Source organism: Python bivittatus, unplaced genomic scaffold (assembly GCF_059951505.1).
Source record: "Python bivittatus isolate LINGU-HERP-01145 unplaced genomic scaffold, Pbiv_v1 ctg000700_np1212, whole genome shotgun sequence".
NCBI lineage: Eukaryota > Metazoa > Chordata > Lepidosauria > Squamata > Pythonidae > Python > Python bivittatus.
Window position 1 is genome coordinate 17,585,460 of NW_028277098.1, and position 18,714 is coordinate 17,604,173.

An 18,714-nucleotide genomic window follows, 5' to 3' on the forward strand; every position below is an offset into this window, starting at 1 on the left:
CACATGAGAAATTGGTTATTGATTTTATATCAGATTTCAACACAAATATTTATTGATTTTATATCAGATTGTTATTACTTTGCTCAAGAAATCCACAACATTTTCATTTGGTGAGGCACAGAAAACATGGTGTGTTAGATGCTATGATTCCAAGATGAAGAGAATTACTGATACATTTCTTAGTGATGTAGCTTAGTGATTTAGACTGTAGCCGGTATGCTGGGGAAAACCGAATATGACTTTTGTATCCATTTTGCAGGTTTCACAGTATCTATTTATGATGTGACATCCAGAACTGTTTCTCTTCGTTGGCCCAAATTTCCAGATGCCTTTTCTTACAGAGTCATGGCAACCCCTGTGAACACTTTGGGTCATTCTCTGCTGGCCCATTTCAGTGATGTTACACTTGTAGGTACTCTGTCATCACTGGCCCCCAACACGATTTACTCTGTAATGGTGGATGCCATTGATAAAAATGGGATTATACTAGCTGAAGCACAAATAATGCAGTTAACAGGTTGGTATCAGATAGTTTAAGAAATGAGAATTGGGTGACTGGGATTCTGAAAGTTATATTCCTATTCCCCAGGATGTCTGGAGACTGCCACACTGGAAAAGGTTTGTATGAACAATAGTTACATGCATGGATCAGCAGTCTAACTAGTTAAAAGACATTTCTTCTCTTTCATCTTTACTAGCCCTCCATTCAGAAGTTCAAGAATTGGGCTCCACTCTGGTACCCTGAATCTATCTTCCTCTCCCTATGAACAAAATGGAAATAAATTGCACAACTTGAAGTGTATTCCTCTCACAAATCTTCCTTTCAGATCTACATTCTTAAAGCTAATGGGGTTGCTGAAAAATTATATCAGCTAATCCTATCAGCAGCATTTCCCCCTTCACAAGCTAGGTTTGTCTGATATCGAATCACAAACTAGCCAATGACAATTTAGCCAATTTTGGTCTGGGTGCTTAATTTATAATTCACTGTGGATTCTAAAAGTTGTGTTGAGTTAACCTTGGGTAAGTGTATCATGAGAGTGTAGCCTATTTGATTCATCCTTTTCAATCCTTTCTCCTGGGTTTCCTGCAATTCATTGGGGAATTAGTTGCTGCAATTTGGAAATCCCAATGATAAAGTATCCACTGTATCCTTTGAGGTATATTCATTTTGTGTGTTTAATGAGAGCAGTATACAATAAAACAGTTAAATCCATAGAGGATTTCTGTAGTGAAATAAAATGAAACACTCTGTTTTGGGTTTTATTTGCCCAGAAGTCTTCATTGTGTGAAGAGAAGATTTAAATGTGATTTTGATGAAAAATACTTGCAGTGAGGTAGAAAATAAAGATATGTCATTTCTGCTACTATTCCTCCTTTTTCTGAATCATTTCTTACTAATGTAGCTTTTTATTAAATTTCTTGCAAATGGTGGAAAAGTGGGATGTATCTGAGTAGCCCTTTAGCAAGCACTGAATGAAAGAATGTACTGACTTAATACAAGGGAAATATTGTTCAAGAAGAGCTCACTTTTCTTGCATTAGAACAGCTCCAGGAAAACTGCCAGGTTTCTGAAACCTTTAAACCTTTATTGTGAAATTGCTGACTGCTTGAGAATGCAGGTTCTATTTTTCTGTCACATTTGCCCTTCATATGTCCTTTCTTCCCCTGCCCATAATTTTTCTCCATTCTGAAAAAGTTTCCATGCACTCGCCAGCCTTCTATGATGTTTCTAGCACCAGGTACTGTTAAGGAAGCACATATTATGAACAGAGTAAAGGAAAGGCTTCCAAGTTTTCCGAATTCATGTCTTTGAGAGAAACATCCATGTTCATCAACCTTCAATATTGATACGTCTTGATTTTGAAATTATTGAGGTCTCCTCCCTTTGTTTAAGCTCCTGAGATTCCCATGATTGACCAAGCCTATTCAAAACTGAGTAGCAGTATCACAGTGGAATGGGCAGCTGTCTCAGGGGCATCCAGTTATCTACTGACAGCACAGGATGGAGAGATGTTCATTGAAACAATAGTCACAAATTCACCAGGGACTGTGACAGGATTGAAGGCCGCTACGCTGTATAAAATCACAATCCGATCTATAAACACAGGAGGAAGAAGTCAGTCTTCACCTTCAAAAAAAGCAAAGACAGGTACTTTTTGATTTTATTCAGATGCTACACTAGTTATTAAATATTAAGGTGACTTCTATAACCAAACTAGGGCTGTGCAAAGTTTTAGACTTGGAGGCAGAAAAATCCCTCAGAACGTATTGGGGTGCTCCTGTTGTGCCTGCCAACAAAACAAACACATCCTTTCCTGGACTGGTGTTGCAGCTTCAGAGGGCAGGCATGTAAACCCAGGAAAAGATACAGCTGCTTTAAAGAGTTGCAGACAGGTACTGCACATGCACTTTTTGTCTTGAATCCAAAGTGCTCCATAGCCCTGACAAACTGCCTCAATCCACTTGTTTAATCTAACTTCAGAAGGACATTTGTTACTTAAGAGCCCATGATAGCTTTTGAATAAAAGGAAAATACAAATGCTATTAGATAATTTAAAAATACATATCCACATATAATGATTGAGTGGCAAAACTGTCAATCAAAGGGCATCAACGCTACATTCCTCCTCCCAGGTTATTATTGTCATTAATTTGATCTTCATTTAATTTTACTCCCATTTTTTTCACTGTGTTCCTTTTATTACTGAAGCTTGCAGATCCTTTGCATTTTTGGCTATCAGAATAGTGTCGTCATCATAGCACATATTGATTTTTCTTCCTCCAATTTTAAAACCACACTCATCTTCTTTCAATCCACCTTGCCTTAATATATATTCAGCATATAAATATGGATGGGTTATAGTTAATTTCTAAAAATGAACCTGTTTTAAAACACGTTTAGTTATAGGTAGCCCTTGCTCAACAAGCTCTTGTTCAGCAATCATTCAAACTTATAATAGTGCTGAATGAGTGATACTTACAGCTGGTCCTCAAAGTTCTGGCCATTGCAGTATCCTCACAGTCATGTGATTGTGATCTGGGTGCCTGGCACCCGGCTTGCAATTACAATGTCGCAGTTTCCCATGGTCACATGATCGCCATTTGCGACCTCCTTTGCTGGCTTCCTATAAGCAAAGTCAATGGGGAAGCTGGCAGGAGGTTGCAAATGGTGACCATGCGATGTCCTCACTTAACAACCCATGGTGATTTGCTTAACTATGGCAACCAGAAGTGCTGGAATTTCCATCACTAAGTGGTGTGGTCATATGATGTTGTGCTCTATGACCATGTCATTTAGCAATGGAAATTCCAGTCCCAATTACTGTCATGAAGTGAGGACTATCTGTATTTAATAAAAGTAACTTTGTTCACCAAGTTTCTGTGTTATATATTTCCAGTTCCCAGTCATATTACTTGGAGGCTTAAGCAATTTCTGAGCCCTCAAAGGGGTTTGTGCTGGCATCAGAACAAAAAGGATAATAAAAGAAAAGACCCCAACAACAAGGACAGTGTGCGTGCTCTGTGTCATTGCAGTACATTGCTGTATGAGTGTGTGGCACCAGAATAGTTATTACTGTTTTGCATTATATATTAATTTTGTAATTATAGCTTAGAAGTGTACACCATCTAGAGTCCCTCAGGACTGAGGTGATCAATACATTTTATAAATAAACCAGTGATAGAATTGATCACCACCAGTGGTGGTGATGACAAATTCAGTTGCTTTAAAAAGAGATTAAGCAAATACAGAGATCATAGGGATAGGGAATTCAAGGACTTTCAGATAAAAAACAACTCTTAGAAGTTTCAGCCACAATGGCCAGTGGAGAGGAATGCTAGGAATTGCAGTTCAGCAACATCTGAGAAGCACAGAATCCGTTCATTTACTAATGTCAGTGAAGTTAGTTATTTATGGCTACTAGACCTACTCATAGAACAAATCAATCCAGAGTTCTCACCTGAGGCAGACTCAAATTATCATATTTTGGACACATTATGGCTCTTTTGAGGTCTATTATACTGGGAAAGGTGGAAAGAGAAAGAGAGGATGACTAGCAGCAAGGTGGATGGACTCAACTACAGTGGCAATGGGTGTACTATCAGAAGATCTGAAGGGCCAGCTTGGAGATGGGTCATCCTAGAGAAGGTCTATGGTACATAAACACTGGACTTAATGGCTGTATATTACTCTAGAACCAGAAGTAATATGTTCCAGAATCCTAACTGCACTCCAACTTCCCATAAACATCTGTGGGAAACTGGATGCTAGACCAAACAGGCTTGCTTATCTAGCAAAGTCTTATTTGTTCCTTTATTTAACTTATAGGTTAAAGTTATTCACTATGAAACAAACACTCAAGATGGTTTATAAGTCAGATTAACATTTGCAAAGGAGAATATAAAGCCAAGTCAATTAAAACATGAAAAATAAAATACATTTGTCTGAATGTAAAAATGCTAACCCTCCTAGCCTCTATGGGTGAAGACAAGCATCTTGTCTTTCTAGGTTATCTCATCAGAAATTGTGAGGATTTATTTATTTATCGTATTTATATAGCTGCCCATCCCACACAAAGTGAAGGATTAAAATGGGAGAGTATGGGGTAAACTTACATCATCTCCTTGGAGAATAAGTGGGAGAAGAAATGCATGTGTAATGCATGATTATTGGGATCTAGTAGAAAGAATCTGCTAAATATGCATATAGACATTGAAATCAAACATACATACATATGGTAGTGCTCAATTAAAGTTTTATGTTTCTAGGCCTCCTTCCATCCCCTTCTGGGGTGAGCTGTTACAAAATAGCTTTTGTTGCCTGCAGGAATAGGAGACAAGGGAATTTAGGGAAGAAAAAGAACATGGAAGGCAGTAAAAAGACAAACTACTCCATTCTTGAAGAATAACTGCAGAATGAGAATGGTCATAATGCACTCTTCTCCATTCTTGTCCTTGGCTTGGAAGGGTGACTCTATTAGAAGAAAGTGGCATTGGACGCAGTGAAAGCCAAATAAGTATGAAAAAGAACAAGGTTTTAGGCTTTTTTTGGTAAATGAAGGTTGGTTAAATGTCTTAGGCATGTTTTCCCTCTTGAATATTTCAAAAGCCTTCCTTTTCTGGAAGGGGAGATTTAATTAATGTGCTCAAAGTTGCTGGAAGAGATAATCAAAAACAGAGATACAGCCTAATGGCCCAGCATTATATGCATACCTTAGAAGCTTTGAGTGTGGTTCACAGAGACTTCCAAGTGGTAATTTTGAATATGAAAGACATTGTTAAATACATGACTGGACCACAATCATGTTAATTATATTTAATTTTAATTCAGTTTAAATTGAAATGCAATTTACTTCATTAGTTTGGTCTTTGTCCTGGCTCTGGGCTCCTTCGCTACTTGTTAGAGTGTGATTGCATGACATACCACTAAAGGATCAAGAATTATCCTTGGCCCTCCAAAAGTTGCTCACAATGAAAATGTTGGTATGAAGTGTCAATTACATATTTTTGCTTAATTATCTAGTGGCAGCAGTATGATTTCTGAATGAGCTGTTGAGAATTATAGTGACAATGAATGGGTGAGGTGGAGCAAATTGAAAATGATAAAGTGATGAAAGACTAAGATGTTTTCATCACAATAAAAAATATGAATGCAGTTTTATGATTAAGAGGTTAATTTAAGAAGTCCACTGGGAGTAAGCCTTCAACTGGCTAGGAATATTTTGTATCGGATGTGTTCATCTCTTGCTGGAAAATTTATTCTGCCTAATGTCTTGACTGCATAGTTTCAGTGATGGATATGGTAATTCACTCCACCAGGGACTTCTGTTGAAAAGATTTAGAAACTTCGTTTGGTGCAAATTTCACTATTATATAGGTGTTGTTAAACAATAATATAAACTAGTTTGAGGCAACTGTATTGGCTGTCAGTTCATCTGTGTTCAGTGTTGACTTAACAGTGTATCTTTTCCAGTTTGACACTTTCCCATCTATTATTGTCTGTTAAGGAATTAGGATCCATAAAAATATTGAACCCTCATGTCCATCAATTGTGGGAGGAAGTATGACTTTTATATGTATTTATAATGTATGTACTTTTTATAGTAGATAGCTGCACATTACTGTGTTAGAATATGTATGCCTATGTACGAGCATTATCTAAGAAACAGCACTATCATTACTAACTTAGACTGATATCTTGCCTCCATCTGCACATGTACAACATCTCACTACATCTATTCTGCATTTCCTCATTCACAGTGCTTGCTGCCCCAGTGATGATAGCAAATTCCCCAAGTTATAACAACATTGTGGTGAACTGGAATGCTGTATATATGGCTGTTGGATTCTCTGTGTCTATCATGAGATCAGATGGTTTGGGTAGTATGTTAAAAGAAAATACCACCAACAACTCCCTGGCATTTTCCAGTTTAGATCCAGGAACTCTCTATACCATCAAGGTATATGCATGGGATATTAATGGGATACCTGGAGATGATTTTACCTACAATCAAAGAACAAGTAAGAGGCATACCGAAAGACATAGCCATCTTTTTGCAAAGAACAGTTAAATTTCAATAAATGTAATAATGATTAAAGAAAAAGGTTCTTGTTTATTATCCATTAGCAGCAAGAATACTTGAATAACTATGGTGTTTTCAATATTATTGTTTTCTTTGAAATGTCAATAGCGCTGGCTGTTGTAGATGATGAACAAGGAGTGAAAATCTAATCAGTTCTTAAAACTGATCTTCAAATTAGGCATACTAAGCAAAATTATTACCAAACATCAGGGGTATCTACAATGGGAGGGCCAAGTGGCAGGGTTCAGTCATACAATTGTGGCTATCATCATGGCCATCTTGGCTCCTCTCTTGCAGACACCTCTGCTAGAAATGTAAGTACTCATATAGACTGGATTCATACCTCACACAAAGCCAGAATCTCCTTAACTATGTTAAGTTGAATAAGCCACCCTTGGATGGTTTCACTCAGTAAGCCAAGCCATAAACCAAGATTTGACAATTGCTGTAAGCTAAACAATAAACTAAGCCAGAACAGAACAAACGACGCCATAACTTTAGCATAATGATGAACCAGGTTATAGAGTTTTGATTAAAAACATTTTTTGGCTTTGTTTCCTTTCAAATGACTGTGGAGTGTTTTTAAAAATGTATTCCAGGACCTCTTGCACCAGGAGACGTTCAAGTGGTTTTTGACAGTGGATCTTTGGGAGCAATTGTTTCTTGTATGCCAGCAGAAGGAGCTTCCAGCTACAGCATCGCAGCCTATAGCAACACTTCCAAATGGAACTTTACTTCAACTTCCACCTCCTGCACTGTCTCATCACTAGAGTGTGGGGCTGAGTATTCCCTGACTGTTGTAGCAAGCAACGAAGCTGGTTCTAGCGTACCCACAGAGGCTGTGATTTTCAAAACTGGTATGTGAACACCTGCAATCCCACATTATAGTGCACAGAGAAATGTGTGCGAGAAAGACACATGGACTATTTTCATGTGCCAACTATTAGAGAAAAGGCATCATAGGCTGGGTTCACACTTCATGCTGAGCCGTATTTTTTTTTATTGATGGGTTGTAGAAAAAGGTACAGTTGCACAACATGGTAACCCCAACTATAGTTTAAAAATTACAAAGTTCAGCCAATAAGCCCCATTTAGGCATAGTCTAGTGTGTGAACCCAGCTATAATGCTTATTTCTCCCGTTAAAAGAAAAAAAATCTAAAATTGGGTATATTAGGTATTTGTGAAATTATGATGCTCTGGAGTAAAAGAAAATCTCTACCATTTCTCATTACGGAAGTACTTGGGATCACCCAGTTAAATTAATTACAATGGGCTTAAGAAAAGTATTTTTTAACACAGTATATACTTCAAGTGTATTTAATTCACAGCTCTAAGATTTTATTCTGATAATTAACTTGAATTGCTTTTTAAAGTTGTTTTGGCTCTTATTCCTTTTTTGTCTGCCAAAATGTTTTTGCCTGCCAGTGAGTTTCAACCACTTATTTTGATATCTTTGAATGCATTCCACATGACATATCTACGCAACATTCATGTAACTGAGCAGTTGATTAATAAAAATTGGAGGAACTTCCCTGCGTAAATTTATCTGCCATTGGTGAAAAACGCTTTGGGCATGAGATTTGATCACTAGTGACAAGCAAAAAAGGAACAACAGCTTTTTTTTTTTTTTACACCTTTTAACACATTGCATAAATTTAATTGCTTGTTCAGCTTAGTATCTGCAAAGATAGAAAGCCTGTGTGCCTCCAAACGTTGCTGTGCTGAACATTCAGCATTCCTCACCATTTGGCTATGTTGATAGGGAATCTCAGGAGTTGCAGTCCAACAATATCTGGAGGATGGCAGGTTTCCTACTCCTGACCAAGAGGATTATCTTTTCCTATACAATCTTGCCCATCTAGTGAAAGCCTATAGAAATGTTTTTGGAACATCCTCTGCTAACTAAAGTGCATTGGCAAAAACATTAGTTAATACTGCTATTTTAATAATGCTAGGTGTCTTGTGTGGTTCTAATTTTTAATAAATCTTTATATTATTATTGCATTTAAAAAATCTATAGTCTGCCCACTGTCCAGGGAGAAGCCAATCAATAACCCCCCCCCAAAAAACCCACATTTTTTTTTATAAAAGAGATCATAATAAACAAGTGACACTGATGGAGTGGCACTTAAGAAACAAAAGGTAACTCAGTCTATGGATGCTAAGTCCCAAATGCAAGAGTAAAAGTCAGTTATTTACTGGCACTGAAAAGCAGATATTAAGTGCTATTGTGATAGACAAATATATACAGGAAATGTAAAAAAATAATGAAGAACATTATTTTGTAAAAAAAATTAGATTCTTTTCAAAACTGATTTTCTGCCACACACTAGTTTCTTGCATCATTTTGTCATACAAGAATGCCTTGGGCCCTCTGGTGTCCCATAGACATTTTTAGAAAATAAAAATGGCAGGTAACTGCAATCATTCTTTTTTAGGAAGTATGTTATCATCTTGCTGAATGAAGACAGTTGGGTAGAGATAAAAGGAACCATTCTGGAATAGGATAGAGCAGGGTTCCTCAACCTTGGCAATTTTAAGATGGGTGGACTTCAACTTCTGGGAGTTGAAGTCCACCTGTCTTAAAGTTGCCAAGGTTGAGGAACCCAGGGATAGAGGATATGGCAGTGAATATCTTAATCAGTTTGACATCTGGTAAATGGCTATATTCAAGGTGGCTGCCATTTTGGAAATGAACCATGCTCTCCATGACAGCTATTTTGTAGGAGAGTGCAAATTTCAAATATGCCCAAATGTCCAGGAAGATTAGATACCCCTCCCTGAGTATTCTATACATTCAGCATCAAGCTCTGGAATACAGATTTGATTTGTGTGATTTGCTTTAAGTGCAAATTTATTATGTCATGCTTATATGGAACAGGAATATCCAAAATTTTAAATTGTCTTGTAAGATTGCAAGGCCTGTTTTAAGAGCTGCCTCTGCTCCAGTAGCCTTTTAGATCTGTGTGTGTGTGTGTGAGTCAGTCTTGACTACTGGAAACTGCCTGGACAATTCTTGGCAGCATTTTCAGAAGTGATTTGCCATTTCCTTCTTCCTAGGGCAGAGGGAGAGTGACTGGTCCAAAGTCACCCAGCTGGCTTCGTGCCTAAGGCAGGACTAGAATTCATGGTCTCCTGCTTTCTAGCTTGGTGCCTTTAGCCACATCAAACTGGCTCTCTTTTAGATCATATGCAAGAATATTTTCCTCCTATACCTACAGTAGAGTGCAATACAGACATCTGCTTAACAACATTATTTTAAAACAAGGATTACTTGATAGCGTAAGGACATGCCGATAACATGTACTTGTCGATCTGATTGGTGCTTCTCCATGTGCTTGTATATGGAGGTGTTACTGCTCCTAGAAATAGCAGGCATTATTCTCCTTAAAGACATCCAATGTTTCTGACATTTACTGTGTAAGTTATACAGCGCGGACTGATTCTGCAGTCACCCTCTTTGGCTTTAGACTGGGCTACAACAGCTGCTGACACCTTTAGTACAAGAGGACTGATAAAAGCAGATGTTCTGCAAAATCACATCATATCACATGCAACAGATGAGCATTCCTCAAACATCACATTGCTTGGAAGTGTTAAAAATTGCTGTAGATGTTATTGTCCTGAGTTGTATTTCATATGAAAAAAGTTAAAGTGAGTTTTGTTAAAATCTTGACTTTGCAGCTCCTTGTGCTCCAGAAAGTATAACCATTGAAGAGAAGGAACCAGGCAATTTGGCTGTGTCATGGTCAGATGTTGACCTGAGTGATTATTATGTGGCTTTTGTGAAAAGTGATGATGGCTTGGAGGTGCACTGCAACACATCATGTACCCAGTGCCTTTTCCAATCAGATTGTGGCTTCACCTATTTCATTAGTGTCTTTGCCTATAACAAGGCTGGACAGAGCCCTTTAGGTGACATATTTAACTACACTACAGGTAAGGACCAATTTATTTCTGTATATTTAAAAAAACTGGATGGCCTTTGCACAAAGTTAGCAATTGCTTTAATAAATGGTAAAGGCAATAATTATATGACTGTTACGGCTGGTGGCAAGCTTTCATCCATAATGTGTTAAGCAGTACAGAAACTAGCATTAATCTAGTTTTAAGTCAAGGATGAATAACCCTTCTTTCCCTCTCATTGAGATCTTTAGTTCTGTAGGAATCATCTCTTGATTACTTATCATATGGCATGGGTGGGCAGGGTTAAAGCAAGAGGTGGGCACGTCCTGAAATATCTTCTGAAATCAGGCTAAAGGACTTCTTAAAATTGGCTGCACATGCCTGCTTTCCGTTATGATTTGATGACTTTTTATATTAGAAGATCCTTGCTGAACCAGTAGTAGTAACACTGCCACCTGCAATATTGGTGCTGAAGTACAGAAGAGCTGGCCAGCAGTTATTTCTTCTACCATAATATTACAACACAAGAACCATGGCTAAGTCCTTATTTGGGGTACCTGTGCTACAATAATTTATTATTTTCTAATATCTTCTTAATCCCAACTCTGTCTTCCTCTTTCCCCCCCCCCCCTTTTAGCACCTTGCTGCCCTAGCAATTTTAGCCCAGTGTTTGTGTCTAGTAACACTGTTCAGATTATCTGGTCTCCTGTCCGTGGTGCTGAAATGTATGAAACCAAAGCAGTTGCCCAGACCAGTGAGTTACTATGCAATGATACTGCCACAACATGTACCTTCTCTGCCCTCCAATGCAACACCCAATACAATATCACAGTCTATTCATTTAGTGAAATTAGAGGAAGCAATATGTCATGTGAACCTAAACAAGTGACAACAGGTATGACTCTACTTGAGATTTTTTTTTTTAAGCAAGACAGCAATTATAATAAGATGCAGTGAGATTTGAAAAACTAATAACTGCTACCTTTGATGACTATTTTGGAAGTAGCAGAAGAAAACTACATACATTTATCACACCTCACATTACTTTTGATTGGGATGAATATCCAAGAGAACAACTACAATAAAACTGCTTTACATTATTTGGGTATTGTTTTTCCCATGGAAACTATTTCTTATTGTCTGTTATGCACAATTAAAGCAAAGGAATGTTGGCTGGGGTTTTTTTTGTTTGTTTTTTTGCTCTAATAATATAATATCAATATACAGTGGTACCTCTACTGTCGAACACCCCTACTTACGAAATTTTCGAGATACGATCAGCTCCAGCCCCAAAAATTTACCTCTACTTACGAACTCGCCTCGACTTATGAGCCATTTTCTGCCCGTTCCACGTGGTCCGTGGCCACTTTTCCACCCGTTCCACGTGGTCCGTGGCCATTTTCTGCCCATTCCACGTGGTCCGCGGCCATTTTTACGCCCGTTCCACGTGGTCCGCGGCCGTTTTTCTGCCCCTGACACGTGGTCCACGGCCATTTTTCCACCCTGCCGCATGGTCAGCGCCCGTTTTTCCGCCCCTGACACATGGTCCGCGGACACTGGAATGGATTAATGGTAATTACATTGAACCTTATGGGAAAATTGACTTCAACTTGCGACCAACTCGACTTGTGATCAGAGTCATGGAACAGATTAAGTTCGTAAGTAGAGGTACCACTGTAGTTAAGCACTTGATTATATTATTTTCATTAAGTGAAGTCTTCTTCAAGTCTAGCTGGACTCCTAGTGTCTCCATAGACATGTCTATGCAATTTTCTTGGTGACACTACAGAAGGGTTTTTTGCATTTCCCTTTTTTTTTTTTAATTGCCACTCTAGCCTACAGCCCTGATCTCCTATCCAAGTATGACCAAGTATGATCCTGCTCAGATTTTGACTAAATACTGCCCACTAATAACCCAATAGATGGCATGATACTAATGATATTTTGGGATTTGTTGTAAGCTACTTAAAGTGATTTTTGTTGAATCCAGTGGTAGATAAACACAATAAATAAATTTTAGAGAAGATTGTGCCACAGACAATGTAAATGTCTCAAAAAAATATTGGAAATTATTATTTTGAAATTTCAGATAAAAAGTATGGAAGAGCATGGTTGCAGAGAGACGACATATTACAATATGCATCTTTCAGCTGTTGTATCATTGGGTTTTCCATAAAATTGCAGATGTTATAATGTGTAGCTATTTTAATGCAGTATGCATCATAAATAAGAATATAGTTTATCTTTGCTCTTTCTGTAATCTTTCAGCTCCTTGTAGTCCAGAAATATTAAACATCTCAAAAGACACTCTTTCTATAATTAGTGTGCATTGGCATGCCAGTAGTGATGGAGCAATGTATACTGTGACTGTGAAAGGAGAAGCAGGAAGGTGGCATTGCACAAGTTCTGGAAATTCATGCTCTATCCATAACCTTCCATGTGGGTCACTGTTTTTTATCAACGTTGTAGCAACTACAGAAGCAGGATACAGCTTGCCTAGTTACAGTGTCCCATTAGAGACAGGTAAGGAATGTATTGCGGTAATACAATTGAAGTCACCAGTGTATGCATATATTACAAATGTCAGGTCCCTCTTGCTTTAAATAGCACCACAGCTGGTTTATTAGCCAAAATGATAAAGGACCTCCATGCCATAGATGTTATGTGGTTTTCCAGTACCACACTGGTTCTAGGAGGACCACCAGACCTCAAACCTGCTCTTAAAGAGAGAATGTGGCCCCACCTAAAACAGATGTATAATCCAAATCCTGAAGAAAAGCCCTGGGCAACAGCACCATTTTTTAAAAGTAGTACTGAAATATTTATGAGAAGATGTATGGTACACAAGATGTGATGGATTTATTATCCATGGTAGTGACAGTTAATTTATCTGTGTAAATAGCATCTGTAACCAAAGATGCTAAAATACCTTAGTCACCCCTTAAGAATATAGCCCTCTATACAGTATTTAAAAGAAAGCTAGTATCAGATGCTAAATCTTTTATTTTTTTCAAGATCCTTGCTGCCCAGCTGATCTGTCAGTAACTCAAGTGACACAATCTGTAGCAAACATCAGTTGGTCTTCTGGGACTGGTGCAAAGACATACATAGCCATTTTGGAATCACACAAAAGGCAAGCCAGCTGCCACACTCCCCAAACCTCTTGTCTCCTGGGATGCATTACTTGTGGAACTGACTATACTGTAACTGTCAAGGCTGTTAGTGAAACAGGTTTGGGCTCTGACTGCATATACAAAAGATTTTCTTCTAGTAAGTACATGAAATCACTGCTTGCACCTACTGTAGAAATATGAGAATATAAAAGGATTATTGCATGAAATTAGTAATTTATATTCATGGGCTTGAATTCTGAGAACTGTTAGTGAAAAGAAACTTACAGAAAGGGCCTTTCTGGATCCTCTTCTTCTCTGCTCCTGTCTTTCTAGAGAATCATTGACTTTCCAGAAGAGAATGATCTCCAGTGTCTGTCCAGGCTGTCATCAAGGCTAGTCTTATTTTGTGTGTGAGTGGCTGCAAAGAGGATTATCCAAATTGAACAGAGGAAGCAGAGATTCCCTTCCCAAAGTAATCCCTTATTTCCATTGAAAGTCTTTAGTAACTTTTCGTGAGGCCCAAGAATACAGGTAGTCCTTGGGTTATGATGGCAATTGGGACCAGAATTTCTGCCGCTAAGTGATGCAGTCATAAAGCGCGATGTCACATGACTATATTGCTTAATGACAGCAATCCTGGCAGTCCCGGTTGGTGTTGTAACCCCAGGACTGTGTGGGTCATTAAGTGGGAAGAGGTGGAGTCCCAGGCAAGGAGTGCGTGGGGGTGCGCAGGTGCCATGGATCGGTTCTATGGAGTGTCGGGGGTGCACAGATCCCAGGGGGTTTGTGGGTGCTTCAGGCAGGTGCTTGGGAGTGCAGGCAAGCAGGTGAGGGGTGCAGGTGGGTGCTAGGGTGTGTGGGTGGGCCAGTGGGGGCAGCAGGTGGGCCAGCAGGTGGGTGCTGCTAGGGAGTACGGGCAGGCTGGTGGTGGCAATGGGTGAGCTGCTGAGGGCCACAGTGGCTGCTAGAGAGCATGGGCAGATGGCAGGGGTTGCGGGTGGGTACTACAGAGTGTGGGCAGAGGGACACTGAGAGCAGACATGCTACAGAGCATGGGTGGGCATGGGGTTGCTACGAAGTATGAGATCCTTGGGATCTCATACACCATAGTGGGGCTGTTTGAGAGGGTGGGAGCAACTTGTGACCTTCCCTACTGGCTTCCCCATTTACTTTACTTGTGGGAAGTTGGCAGGGAAGGTTGCAAATGGTGATAATGTGACCATGGGATGCTGCAACTGTTATAAGTGGGAGCCAGTTGCCAAGCATGCAAATCATGATCACATGATTGTGACGGTGCTGTGACAGTTGGAACTTTGAGATCATAAGTACCATCGTAACTTTGAATGGTCGCTGAACAAGTGGTTGTAACCAGAGGACTACCTGTAAGAGCAAGAAAGTCTCCATGCGCTTCCTTTCATTGGTGGCACTCTTTATCCGTATGCCCCTTCATAATAAATGGACGCGTGCTCAATTTTTACGTTTGCAAGATTTTTGAAAAATTTCCTATGTTAGCAAGGGAAGCTGATATTTACACTTATTTGAGAACCAGCTTATTAATATTGATACCTGATAATGTGGAATAAGTAACCTTTTTCATCTTCTTGTCCTGCTTTTTATGTGTGTGTGCGCCTTGAAGTCAGCCTTGACTCCTGGTGACTGCCTGGACTGGTCCTTGCAGTTTTCCTGGCAAGAGTGATTTGCCACTGCCTTCTTCCTCATGTATGTGAGAGAGTGACTGGCCCAAGGTCACCCAGCTGGCTTTGTGCCTAAAGCGAGACTAGAACTCATGGTTTCCCTGTTTCTAGCTTGGTGCCTTAATCACTACCCCAAACTGGCTCTCTAGAGGCTGCAAAAAGTTTGATCAGAGTGGTGTTACTACTATAGTGGAGCAAACATTTTCAGGCTTGTTCTTCCGTTTTAGGTTTTTGGGAGGCAGGCAGGATTAAGGGGAAAAATAGTTCTTTAAGCTGTTTTGAAAATGTTGACCTCACCCACTCTAGGGCTTGCAAATAAGGTGCGTGTCAGCTGCATGCTGGTTGCACGTTATCACCACTTCTAACACTTGTTTATAATGGTTTAATGGCCATAAAACTAATTAATCCCAATATAATCCGGCTTTCTAAGAGACTGAAAGTGACCTGGACGTAGTTTTTGAAGCTCTAGCAATAAAAAAAAAGTAAGATACGGCAACTGAGTAAGACATTTGTTTTTTTTTCAAAAGCAAATGCCTATGTTAAAATAAACAGGCAACTGAGTAAGACATTTGATTTAAAAAAAACAAATGCCCATATTTGAAGCACAGGCCAAATTGCTGTACACTTCCATTCCCACACTTCATTGGCTTTGCATATTATGTATTGCATCTGAATCAGCACATTACTTTTTCAGTTTGACCAAAGACACAGTAGGTAAGCTATTATTTAGTGAATATACCGTAACTGACAGGGTTCACGAAATAAACACCAAAATCGCAAAACCAAACAAACCACATTATAGCTTGGTATATGCATCCTATCTTGTTCCTTTTGCTGGAGAAGAGTCTCAGAGCACCATTTCAGTTTTTTCTGATACCTGTATAAAATGCTTTTAAATGCCAATAACTGATGAGAAATTTAGGTATTCAATGGATCCTCTACATTGCTTATTTGGCTGAAGAATCTAATGTCTGATCCATTGCAAAAGAAAACTTTCTGAAAGCTGCAATTTATTTTATTTTCTCTTAGGTGCTTGCTGTCCTTCTGGGGTTAAACTGTACAGACTGGGCAACAACAGCATACGAATATACTGGCGCAGTTCTAAAGAGTCAATAAATTACAGCACAGATCTGTATGGCTCAAAAAGAAATTTCACCTGTATATCCACTGGAGCCCTGACGTACTGTGATATCACTGAGATACCCTGTGGGGATGTCTATATGGTGGCAGTGTCACCTCTAATTGACCGTAATAGATCAAAGCTTGCATTTTGTCCTAAGAAAATGTATTCAGGTAAAAACCTAAAAGGGACTGCAACAGTAAAAAAGATGAGACAGCATATATGGGGAAATAAAAATGTACACATTTATATTAATCATGTTAGGCTGATCTTGAAGACCTGTCAATAAATGATTAAAAGAAACATCTACATGGTAACTGGCACATACAACATTAGCATTGCCAGATTGTCAGCACATCTTTGCGATGGCTTTTAATAGCATGGCAACTCTCCATATGGTGTACAGGTAATTCTTTTGTGATGCATCATTTTCATTCTAGAGACCATTGCATCTCATTAATCTACTCTAGTCCATGAATGCTCGTGACATTATGTTGGTGAGAATTTTGGAAAAACTACTGGTATTTAGAAATTGCTATTGTTACAATTATATTAATTTAGACTCATATTTACCCAGCATTTTGTATGTGTGTGCATGCACGCCTTCGAGTCAGTGTTGACTCCTGGTGACTGCCTGGACAAATCCATGCAGTTTTCTTGGCAAGGTTTTTCAGAAGTGGTTTGCTATTGCCTGCTTCCCAGGGCAGAGAGAGAGAATGACTGGCCCAAGGTTACCCAGCTGGCTTTGTGCCTAAGGCAGGACCAGAACTCACTATCTCCTGGTATCTAGGCTGGTGCCTTAACCACTATACCAAACTGGCTCTCTTACCAAGCATTAACCCAATTATTTTCAAATACTAATGTAATTAAAAGTTTATAAACAGTTAAAAGTTGACTTCGTTATATAGAATTCAGCCAGCAGTTTTAAACATTTTTAAAAATAAGTCCATGTAACCTTTTTGAGAAGCCAGTGTTTGCTCTCAATTAAATATTTACCTTTTCATGTTTTTATCTTTTAGTGACATGTTCTGGAAATTCAGTAGGAATGGGTAAGTGAATAGTTGATACCCATTTTGGTTAAGTCACATTTTGCGTACTTAAGCTAAACTTTACCTTATAGGATGTTTAGATATTTATACCAGAAGGTCATCCTATCAGATCTAATTTCACTCTTTTATCATTGATACTTTATACACAGAAATACATAGTCAAAAATGTCATCATGTACAGTTCTATATGCAATTTTATATATAGTACAAAATAAGTCACCAAAATCTTAATTTTAATAGTTGAACTGCTAAGAGATAGCTGAAGGGAATAAACTAAATGAATGTTACAAGAAAACCCCAGCCTCTCTGCCTAAGGACAACCTCAAAACATGTTACTTAACCCTGAATGAAGCAAAAACCATCACCAAAGCCAGAGGCTAGTTTGTACTTGATCAATCTCAAAAAGCTCTGACTTGGTTCAAAAAGATGGTTATAGCAAACCATTTCCATGTTGTTACCAAAAAAAATATGGGTGTGTCCATGAAGCCACCACTTTGGCTTGACTTGAATTTTACAATCTTCAAATGAATTTTCTGAATTAGTTTTCCTCTTTATGACAAACTGCACTGTTCTTGGACTTTCACCCTTATTACTTAACTAATCCCTACCAGAGGTGAGAAAATATTTTAAATCTGAAACATTCTGAGCTCATAAGAGACCTATTCAACATTACTGGAAAGATTGCATTCTCTAAACATTGTTTTGAATTCAGAACCAGTAAAGTTTAAGTATTGGGATAACACTTGGGACATTAGAAAAGTGGATTGGACTGTTTCAAATTATAATTATATATAAATTATCTCTACATATCTTGGACAAGGAAAAACCTATCATCCTGAAAGTGACTGAAGTCTTAGCACTTCTTTTACAAAGTAAAGCACTGGATAAACACTTTATCAATAATTGAGGCAGAGTATAAAAAAATCAGCACCTTAGTTATTAGATTTAAATGTATTTTTTTTAATACAATTTTCAGTGATTTACAGAGGAAGAAGTGCAGATCAGCATCAGGTTCTACACGAAAAAACTGAAATAACCCCGTAAGAATATTTAAACTTGTGTTTGGACTGGAATGTAATGCTGTTATTATGCCTCTCCACTGTACTTTTTTGGTCACTTGTTCCAACAAATGTGTATCTGCATAACGGGCCAGTCAGAAAAGATGCTATTAGAATCCTTATGAAATTCCATCATGTAATCATTATTGCATTTTTATATCCCCAATGTGAACCATTATGGAGGATTTT

At 38.5% G+C, this 18,714-nt stretch overlaps 1 protein-coding gene across 1 annotated transcript; it reads left to right on the top strand.

Moving 5' to 3' along the window:
• Positions 1 to 345: 345 nt before the first annotated feature.
• Positions 346 to 18,511, top strand: FNDC7 (fibronectin type III domain containing 7). Its single transcript, XM_025168754.2, has 11 exons — positions 346 to 517; positions 1,898 to 2,152; positions 6,262 to 6,522; positions 7,184 to 7,441; positions 10,270 to 10,524; positions 11,129 to 11,386; positions 12,760 to 13,014; positions 13,507 to 13,761; positions 16,328 to 16,591; positions 17,438 to 17,467; positions 18,444 to 18,511. Exons 1-11 carry the CDS (start codon positions 346 to 348, stop codon positions 18,509 to 18,511), a joined length of 2,331 nt encoding a protein of 776 aa, XP_025024522.2.
• Positions 18,512 to 18,714: the final 203 nt, after the last annotated feature.

Bases quoted from the DNA above. Each gene is read 5' to 3' on its own strand.
- FNDC7 (XM_025168754.2), top strand. From the start codon at position 346: ATGGCAACCCCTGTGAACACTTTGGGTCATTCTCTGCTGGCCCATTTC. The intron at 6,523-7,183 runs GTAAGAGGCATA...AATGTATTCCAG, and splicing joins TACCTACAATCAAAGAACAA to GACCTCTTGCACCAGGAGAC. The intron at 17,468-18,443 runs GTAAGTGAATAG...TACAATTTTCAG, and splicing joins TGGAAATTCAGTAGGAATGG to TGATTTACAGAGGAAGAAGT.